General features: G+C 43.2%; 1 protein-coding gene across 1 annotated transcript; it reads left to right on the plus strand.

The window, feature by feature from the left end:
- The first annotated feature begins 678 nt into the window (after positions 1–678).
- On the plus strand, positions 679–6,924 carry LOC124702713 (post-GPI attachment to proteins factor 3-like). The gene is made up of 5 exons (XM_047234867.1): positions 679–1,122; positions 5,204–5,468; positions 5,551–5,750; positions 5,826–6,013; positions 6,307–6,924. The coding sequence occupies exons 1-5, from the start codon at positions 1,016–1,018 to the stop codon at positions 6,591–6,593; spliced, it is 1,047 nt and encodes a 348-aa protein (XP_047090823.1). The 5' UTR covers positions 679–1,015; the 3' UTR covers positions 6,594–6,924.
- Positions 6,925–10,381: the final 3,457 nt, after the last annotated feature.

Below are 10,381 nucleotides of genomic sequence, written 5' to 3' on the forward strand. Positions count from 1 at the left end.
TTTTTTGATCAAGATGGGACAATACAACACCTTTTTATTTCATACCCTTTTACTAAGATGATTTGGAGGATTGTTTATATGGCTTTTAATATACCCCACCCTCGAATATTACAAATATGTTTGGCAATTGGTTAAATGAGGTTGCAAAAAAAAAAACAAAGTCCACATTAGAGTTGGTGTCTGGGCTTTGCTTTGGGCAATTTGAAATGTACGTTCCATCATTTTCGCAGGTTATCCCTTTGGCTACACATTGGATTCATATGTGGTCCTATCTTCAGCCGGCGGAGGAGCACCAAGCTATGGATATTGGATGTAACCGACTGGCAACGGTAACACGGGATTTCTACAACTGGTGTGGCTGGCGTGCTGATCGTCGTTTGACATGATGATGCAAAGACGCTTCATGTTACTGCTCTTTAGATGGCTTATCTTTGTGGAGACTCTTTGTGATCCTTGAATTGTAATAAAAATCATCTAGCTGCGGATTGTATCGCTAAACTATTTTTTAATAAAAGAGGCTGTATGCATCAATTGATGCATAAGCTGGTCTACCCCATTTCGAAAAAAGAAAAAAAAACCCTTAGAAATAAGCAATTTAAGGAATCAGCCAAAAACAAAATTAGCACAAGACATCTCTGCAGGATTGTGCTGCGCTAGAATCAAATCTGAATCCTAGTCTCAAAACCGGGGGTCTTCTTTCTCCTGCCTCCTGATCCCAAATTCACATCACCACACGCGTCCGTGCGACTGCGACCACTCCTCTTCGACCCAAAGTCTCTTCGTCGTTGCCAGCGCCGCCGAAACCCACCTCCAGTCCTCGCACCCACCCCAGGGATACGCCGCCGGCCACCTCTAAGCTCGTTTCTCTCCTACTCCTCCTGCTCCTCCTATCCTCTACTGGACTAGCGTTGAGTGGAGATCCATCCGGAGGCGATCCCTTTGACCGGTAACGGATCCCTAGCTCATTGCCGTGCGTGAGGGGTTCACGGACTGGACTCAGGGCGCGGCCGCCGAGATGGCCGGAAGCAGCCTTCGGGTGGTTCAGTTGGCTTCCCTTCTTGCAGCCGGATTCCTGCTCGGCTCCGTCCAGGCCAGCCAGGGTGATGTTGATCCGCACTACAGGTGAGACCAAGGAAGCATCTTTGTGCACTTCTTGACTCGTCTCTTGCTGCAGTGATGTATTATTGCGCCAGATTGCTGTTTAGTTTCTTACTTGATTCGAGGCCTGCTGGATAAGTCGGCTCTGGATTGCCGGTAGTTTGCTTAGCTGGGCTGTGGTTGATGGTTAACCCTTCTAGTTGTAGTCAGTACTCCTATATCTACCAAGTTCCCGATACTTATTATGGATCGGAGGGGGTAGGTAATTTTTACATATCTAGTTGCTTGAAAGTATTTAATCTCTTTTACTATCTCCAAGTAGTGATATTGTTATCCTTAGACCTGTTGGTAAGCATGTTTGGAATCCACATTGGACCATCCTAAGTAATTGAAAACATCTGAACAGAAAATCTAGACATTGCGGGTCTAAGATGGTTATTGTTTGACTCCGCCTGACAATGGAACTATACAACCTGAAACTCCGTAAATTATTGTGGGTACGTACTGGATATTGTTTCAAGAAATACAATTTATACTCCATGCTGTCATATAACCAATTAGTCAATTTTCAGATATCACATTCTACTTTCTAGTGTAATCGGAAAATGTTTGAAAGGTGGGTACAGTTTGTGGTGGAGTCATGAAGTGGGTTTCTTCCAGTTGTGGTTGGTTGGTTGTCCGTTGGCCTTGGGAGGTCAAGTGGTGGGTCTGCTTGTTGCGTTCGTTGTGTTGTTGACATGTGTGGGCTCCAGATGTAATAGGCTTTAGATCATTGATTTGGTTTTCGGTTGGTTTCCCTCATTAGCCAGTGAAATCGCACAGCACTTGCCAGTTGCTTGAAATATTTAAGTGGATCTGGTAGCAAACACTCGCATGGAGGAATAGTATGTGAGGAAATGGTGCCATAATTTCAATTCTATAATTCTGTCTCCCATTATATATGCTTTAGACGCACAAAGATTAAGTGATGAAAGATGATCAGTATTTTAGCCATGGTGATGGAATGGAACAGGGAGAGTGGAAGGATAAACAATGAGTGATTCCTTGCAGTGGAGGACTAGCTAGTGGTTAGTTGCAACTCGGGGCTTTGTACTATATTACTTCACTTACGTGGGGGAATCTAAAAGTATATAGACATGTCATACCTTGAATTATGGAGCAGCAACTCTTTAGGGTCAAAATCCGGGGCAGTGGGTTATATGTTAAGGACTGATAATGTCTGTCACCACCTTTTTTATCCTCGCTTGTTACTTCATTGGGTATTATGTTATTTCTCTTGCTTACTTGACTGCTTTGTATGTTTAGAATTGTGATAATGGTTATACCTTATGTTTGATCCTTTCTTGGTACTTCATTGTGAAATATGTTTTTTTTCCCTTGCTAACTTGACTGAAATACTCTAGTAATTCATACCTTATTTTGAAAAAAACACTAAGTTCAAAGTGATTACTTGGCTATCATGATGTGGATATGTTTTCTTATGTAAGCTGTGAATGGCAAATCATTATTCCAGCAGGTGGTTGACATTGTTAACGAAACATAGTATGTCTTCTTCCACTTTTGTTTGATTATGATAATTGTACTGAATAGACTCAATTTTTACAGTATCTGGTGTGCATATATTGACCACCTTTGGCAAATACTGTGACGTTGTAGCATCAATAATTGCTGGAATTTTGTTTTCTTACAGTTCTTTATTTGTACCATATTGTGGAACCATTGGCTAGGAGTTAATTCACACACTAGCTTGTGTTAATACTTAATAGGTCCTGTCGCGTTTCATGAATGATACTCCTTCTGTCCTGAATTACTTGTCGCTGATTTGTCTAGATACACATGTATGTAGACATGTTTTAGTGCACAGATACATGCAAATCTAGACAAATCTGTGACATCTAATTCGGGACAGAGGGAGTATGTCTGAACAGACCCGTTTAACTATGACACTTAGAATGCTATAATGGTCATTTTCTTCTTTCTCAAACTCTCCGACTAGAGTATAATACTATGCAACATTTTTTTTGTCAGAGTGACTCATAAATGAACTACATGCTTTATATTGCCATTTCATTGCGTGACCCAGTTGCTGTTAGTCTCTGCTGTGGACATCTGCTCCTATTTGAACTGCAACTTCAGGCGTCTTTTTATTATTGCGCAAATGAATTTACATGATACAAGCGCAGAACAGAGGAAAACTGTCCCATTCCTACGCACAAGAGTAGAAACAGTTGTTGATTCCTATTGAATTGTAGGAAAGCTACATTGCTCCTATAAAATTTAGGGGCTCATTTGTTTGTTCGAAGGGGGGTAATTGCTGGAATTTTGTTTTCTTACAGTTCTTTATTTGTACCATATTGTGGAACCATTGGCTAGGAGTTAATTCACACACTAGCTTGTGTTAATAGGTCCTGTCGCGTTTCATGAATGATACTCCTTCTGTCCTGAATTACTTGTCGCTGATTTGTCTAGATACACATGTATGTAGACATGTTTTAGTGCACAGATACATGCAAATCTAGACAAATCTGTGACATCTAATTCGGGACAGAGGGAGTATGTCTGAACAGACCCGTTTAACTATGACACTTAGAATGCTATAATGGTCATTTTCTTCTTTCTCAAACTCTCCGACTAGAGTATAATACTATCCAACATTTTTTTTGTCAGAGTGACTCATAAATGAACTACATGCTTTATATTGCCATTTCATTGCGTGACCCAGTTGCTGTTAGTCTCTGCTGTGGACATCTGCTCCTATTTGAACTGCAACTTCAGGCGTCTTTTTATTATTGCGCAAATGAATTTACATGATACAAGCGCAGAACAGAGGAAAACTGTCCCATTCCTACGCACAAGAGTAGAAACAGTTGTTGATTCCTATTGAATTGTAGGAAAGCTACATTGCTCCTATAAAATTTAGGGGCTCATTTGTTTGTTCGAAGGGGTAGAATCAAATTACAAATGATTTAGTTTCCTCCAGGAATCTTATGAATTTCCTTCAATCCAAAAAAACTTAGTCATTTACCATAAGTCCATAACATATGATTAGCTATCTGAATATGTAAATAAAGTTCAGATGCAGTTGACTAGATTCTGCTAAATTGTGAGACATGGTTAAAGGTATCGTCTTAATCACTGATGCTTTTGTTTAAACATAGTATGCTCCATAGTTGTGTTGTGATAGCGAGTTGAGGCAACCTTGGGGTCCCAGGATGCCTAGGTGCTCGTGCAGTTAGTCGATACAAATACAAATAGTAAATAATATCTCATATTGTACATATTTTGATTTAATTGGTTGCATTTTTGGAGATGTAACAGCACAATAGTATTGCAGAATAACCCCAGTTCTCATACATTGACATAAGTTGGTAAGTAGGCAACACTTGTGAAAAATATTTATTTTCCAGTGTTTAACTTGCTCATCATTAGTTCTAGTTTCATACTTACAATAAGTCAACAAAAAGGACAACAAAGCCTTTTATCCCAAGCAAGTTGGGGTAGGCTCGAAAACTGTGGCAACAAACAGTTAAGAGAAAAAAAGGTAAACAAAATGTAAATTAAAGTTCCAGCACATGGAATCATGGATTGCTGATTTCCATGCACTCCTATCAAGTGCCAAATCTCTAGGTACACTCCAATCCTTCAAGTCCCTTTTTACCGCCACTTTCCATATCACCTCTTTTTCTCATATCCATAGGAAATGGCTAGTTTTTACATTGGCTCGCCAAGTCTATCACAACCCACCTCCTTTACTCAGTCTTAGGACCCGTTATGCCTAATTAAACATAGGCGGAGTTTTATAGTTTCATGCTTGTGGTACTAATTTTCTTCTAGGTTCCCTTCATTGTGCGTCTACAACCAGTCTATCACTAGTAATATCTGCTCTGTGCCTGTCCTTTTTTTCTCCTTCTCAGATATATTTTGTAGAAAGTAACCGAATTCACCATATGTATTTTTCCTTTTTTTTTCATTAAGAAAATTTGACCTGAAAAACTGGTTGGGTTCCTTAAGTTTGTTTATCTATCCACCTTTAAGTTGCTGTCATTTTGATATTACATTGTTTTAGAAGTTTTTTGTAATACTTGCGTTGTTGATCAACCTGCAGAACTTGTGTGAAGGAATGTCAGAGTACAGCGATTATTGGAAGTAATATCATCAGCCACTGCCAGTCCCCGGAGAATGACAGTACACCTGCTGGAAGTTCTTGGTACACACAGGAGCCACTCTACACACAGTGGAAGCAACTAAACTGTATGACGGACTGCCGCTACTACTGTATGATGCAAAGAGAAGAGGAACGACAATCAGGTGGCCTGAGCCCTGTTAAATATCATGGAAAATGGCCCTTCATACGTGTTTCTGTCTTCCAGGCATGTTTTGTGGCTTATACAAGTATACAACTACTTCACCATGGCTACTACATGTCTAACTTGTTTGCCATCCTTTTATCAGGAGCCCCTCTCAACTGCTTTGTCTGCCCTCAACCTATTGATGCATTTCACCGGCTGGCTTTCATTTTTCCTGCTAGTGAATTACAGATTACCTATTAGACCCCAGACTAAGAGAACATACTACGAATACACTGGCTTATGGCATATCTATGCAATATTATCTATGAATGCATGGTTCTGGAGCTCTATATTCCATACGAGGTGTGCATTTACTCAAAGCTTCACTATGCTGTCTTAATACTTGATATCTTGCTGAGCATTGTTATTCATTTGTAGGGATATTGACTTGACTGAGAAATTGGATTACTCTTCAGCTGTGGCCCTACTTGGCTACTCTTTAATCCTTTCATTGCTAAGAACTTTTAATGTCAAGGATGAGGCTACGAGGGTGATGTTTGCTGCGCCTATTTTGGCATTCGTTACAACACACATCTTGTACCTTAACTTCTATGACCTCGACTATGGTAAAGTTCCTTCTGCTTTTGCTTAAGTATTTCATCTTTTGCCATCTTCATACAAGATTTATCCTGCACACATAAGATTAAATATTTTAACATGATCAACAATTTTCCAGCTGCTCTTTTTACCATATCTTTGTGATCTTACAAGTTACAGCCACTCATAGATAAAATTCACGACGGAATAACTAAACAATCATGTCTTAATTTCAGCTTGCGCAGACTTGCCTTTGTGGTTATTTGCACCAGCATGTTAATTTATGTGCATCTGTGTTTATGTGCCAAATTCCCCTTCTCAGGATGGAACATGAAAGTTTGTATTGCGATGGGTGCGGTTCAACTTCTTGCATGGGCAATCTGGGCTGGTGTGACCCATCACCCGTCACGATTTAAGCTTTGGGTGGTTGTATTTGGAGGAGCGCTAGCTATGCTTCTTGAAGTCTATGACTTTCCTCCATACAAGGGGTATGCTGATGCACATTCGCTGTGGCACGCAAGCACGATTCCTCTCACATATCTCTGGTGGAGCTTCATCAAAGATGATGCAGAATTCCGCACCTCAACGGTTGTCAAGAAGGCCAAGTAAACTAAGGTACTGCAAGTCATTAGGTCAGGGTCTCCAGACACCAGATTTATTGTACTATTGAAATGTAACACGAGGGCACCAGATCACGTCGGCAAAAGCTTGGCATGTTTTGACTCCTTGGAGCTCCTCCCATTGACCAGGTCAAGTAATTCATCTTTCAGCGTCATGATTTTGGTCGACAAACTCAGCATCTTGTTTCTGGTGTGCCTTTTGTTATTGTCGTCCTGATTTGTATTTTGATTAACTTGAACGATTGTTCTGTAATTTAAAAGACAGATCTTTTTCTGTAGCGGGAGGAAATTGTTCAGTTTAATATGGGTTTCACTGCGCATGTAAAGCGAGGGTTGTAGAATCAATCTGAATATCAGTTCGTTCGTATGGGCTGGTATTCTGTCCACGTTGTTCAAAGCTATCAAGTATCTGAAAGCGAGCATGAAATGGCACTGCATCAACATGTCGTGTCATCCTAAAGATCTAGCCACATCTTGCCCGCAAAAAAATCTCTGTGGCTTGTAGATTGTTAGAACGCGGGGGAATGGTTCATCTGCCGGGGCAGGCAGAGAGGAGGAATAGCTTGCTGGGTAGAATGACGAGGTTAAAATTTTGATTCATATTCGTAGGTGGCAGTCGACCAGAGGAGGAAGAGTTTACTGTGGAGGAGGTCAACATTTGACTGAAACTTCAAGAATTTCTTATTTCAGTGTACCAGTCGCCAAATCGTGCTGTAAATAAAGTAATACAATCTACGGTGAATTTCTACATCCTAGCGGTGGCCGCAGAAGAAATGACCAGCCACTATGCACGAAGTCAAGCCCTGTGCGGAGAAGGTTCTGCTTGACCATTCTGCTCATAGTCCTGATTGCGAACAGCACTTGAGCGAGTACGTCCTTAAAAGCTGCTCGCCCTTAACGCGCCGGAACTGACAAAGCCAACTCGACAATTAAACCATGCTGTGCGGCACGGGTAGCTTCAAGCACATCGACGACGACCCGGCGGAGGACTCGCCCAAGCCGAGGAGGAGGAGGAGGCATGGCGACAACCCGTTCGCTGGGCGCGGCCTGGACAAGTTCTCCACCGTGCGATCCGACCTCGAGTCTCGCCGGGACAAGATCCTCCGCCGCGTCGGCTCCGACAGCGGCCTCGTCATGGTCCGCTTCGTCCAGTGCAACGGCACCTGGGTGCCCATCGTCGTCAAGCTTCCCGGCGGCGAGAAGCAGCTCAAGGACGCCGACGCCCCCAAGAAAGTACCCAGAACGTCCGCGTCGCCCTCGTCCTGCACCCTGCCGGATCCAGCCAGCTCGAGGGACGGCGCCGCCAAGAAAGCCACTGCTCTAGGCGTGGAGCCGGCGAGGAGGAGGATCACATCCTTCTCTCGTGGGAGGACCACATCGTTCTCTCGGGGGAGGGTGCGGCCGCCGGCGTGCTACTGGCTGGCAGTCATGGCGCTCACGCTGCTGAGCCTGGCCGTGTTCGGTAGGACGTTCGCCATCTGCTGCACCTCCATCGCGTGGTACCTCGTGCCCAGCCTAAGCAGCAGCTGCTCTAACGGCGCCGACCTTAGGCGGTCTATGGAGAAGAGGAAGGTCGCCTCACCGCCGGCGAAACCGCACCACGAGGTGCTCAGCTCACCGAGAAGCCATGCCAAACGGAGCAACAAATGAACTATGCAAAGAGTTCAACTGTTGATATTGCTACCAAATTGCAATAAAGACGTGGTGTAGTACTGGTGTACAGGTGTCGTACCGGTGTAGAATGTAGAGATATTGTGCAGTCTGTAAAATGGGAAATTTTGAAACCTAGGTACACCGGAATCCATATTTAAGCATCTGCCGGTACAAATGTCAAGAATGGATAAGAATGTGCTTCTAAATTTTCAAAATTAAATATGAAGATTTGTGATCAGTACAAAAATCACAAAAAACAATTCAGTCTGCATATCAAGTTCTAAATTTTATAAATTATTAAGTAAGTCTATTTATGATCTTGTGGTACATTATGGCTCGGTTTGGAGAAACTGTTTATTGTGTTCAAATTACCATTTTTCCTTGGTCGGACGGGATGTACGTTTTTCATTGAGTTCAGTGTTTGTTTTGGACCAACATAAGTTTCATGATGACAAGAAAACCATCTCATGAGTTGAAGAACTAATAGTGCATGAACTTGGTGGCGGAGCCACACTATAGCAGTGTAGTCAATCATATAAATACATGTATCTGACTACACAACTTTAAACTGACTACACAAGATTTATGTCCTGGTTTCGCCACTGCATGAACTTTCTTCAAACATAAAACACAACATAAAAAGTCATTGCGAACAACCGAGATAGGCAATGGGTCGTGCAAATTAGATTCCCCTTATACCATGTGTTCATCCGAAATCATCGTTCATCCAAACTCATCAATCCATTTCTGGTTTTCATCAAAAGTTGTCATCATGTTTATGTTTCCTTCTCCCTGGTAAAGATGATTTAGTCTATGCTGGTTCCTGTTATCACCAGAATTTGACCGGATCAGAGGTGGGCCGCGATTGAAGATGGGCTTGAAGAATATACATGGAAGAAATACATGAATCGGCCTTATATGCAAAGTTTGGGCTAGTTTGCCCGTGTATCTGTAATATAGTAGGATACGTGTCAGTTAGATAGAATTTGGCTCGTGCACGGTTGGGATTATTCCCACGTTAGAAAGTCTACGGACTATAAATATGTATCTAGGGTTTATGAAATAGACAACAATCACGTTCACCACAAACCAATCTAGGCGCATCGCCAACTCCCTTGTCTCGAGGGTTTTCTTCCGGGTAAGCATCATGCTGCCTAGATCGCATCTTGCGATCTAGGCGATACACGTTTATTCGTTGTTCATGCGTTGCTCGTGCTGAAGCCTTGTTGATGGCGAGCAACGTAGTTATCATAGATGTGTTAGGGTTAGCATTGTTCATCGTATCATATGCTGTCGTCATGCAACCCTTAGACATCTAGCCGCCCTTACACCTATCTTAGGTGTAAGGACGGCACCCCGCTTGATCATTATTTAGTAAATTCGGTCCGTTATGATTGCTCCTTGTTCTTCAAGGATTAGTTTAATATCTGCATAGTTAGGCCTTACAAACGGGTTGAAGGATCCAGTGGCGCGTAGGGTGTAGTTTGCTAGCCCTAGACAGGATGTTCCGGGGATCAACTTCGTGTTGGTTTTTAGGCCTTGTCTAGGGTCGGTTTACGATCACCGTGCGTGGCCGCCAGGCTCAATCACGAGTAGGATGTTCCGATTATGTGGTGAAAACCCTAAATCGTAGTAGGTCGTTTTAGCTTTATATTGATCAAGCAGGACCACCATATATTCGTACACCTCGTACGGATCATGGGTGGATCGGCTCTTTGAGCCGATTCACGAGACAACTTCGAGAGCCGATCGAGGCTCGTATTTAATGTTTACGTGTATGCCATGCGAGGAAACTAAGCGAGGCACATCCATCACCTTCACGACCGGGTATAGGTCAGGTGGCACGCCCTTGCACCGGCATCGGACGTGCGTGCGCGAGTCTTTGCGGGCCGTCGCTCGGAGGGACCGGGGCCAGCCGCGATCCGGGAGCCTCCCGGCTCTCTCGTGTTGCCCGTCGCTGCTCGCCGGTGGGTTTTCGACCGCAACACATTCCGGCACGCCCGGTGGGACAGTCTTCGACATCAACCGCATCGCCATCTACATCTGAGATGGTGGAAGGCACTCCGATCACGTACGAGGATCGACCGAGGAGCTCAAGAAGAAGTATGACGAGGTCAAAGCAAT

Source organism: Lolium rigidum, chromosome 3 (assembly GCF_022539505.1).
Source record: "Lolium rigidum isolate FL_2022 chromosome 3, APGP_CSIRO_Lrig_0.1, whole genome shotgun sequence".
Lineage (NCBI taxonomy): Eukaryota > Viridiplantae > Streptophyta > Magnoliopsida > Poales > Poaceae > Lolium > Lolium rigidum.

Bases quoted from the DNA above. Each gene is read 5' to 3' on its own strand.
- LOC124702713 (XM_047234867.1), top strand. From the start codon at position 1,016: ATGGCCGGAAGCAGCCTTCGGGTGGTTCAGTTGGCTTCCCTTCTTGCA. The intron at 5,469-5,550 runs GCATGTTTTGTG...TCCTTTTATCAG, and splicing joins TACGTGTTTCTGTCTTCCAG to GAGCCCCTCTCAACTGCTTT. The intron at 5,751-5,825 runs GTGTGCATTTAC...ATTCATTTGTAG, and splicing joins AGCTCTATATTCCATACGAG to GGATATTGACTTGACTGAGA.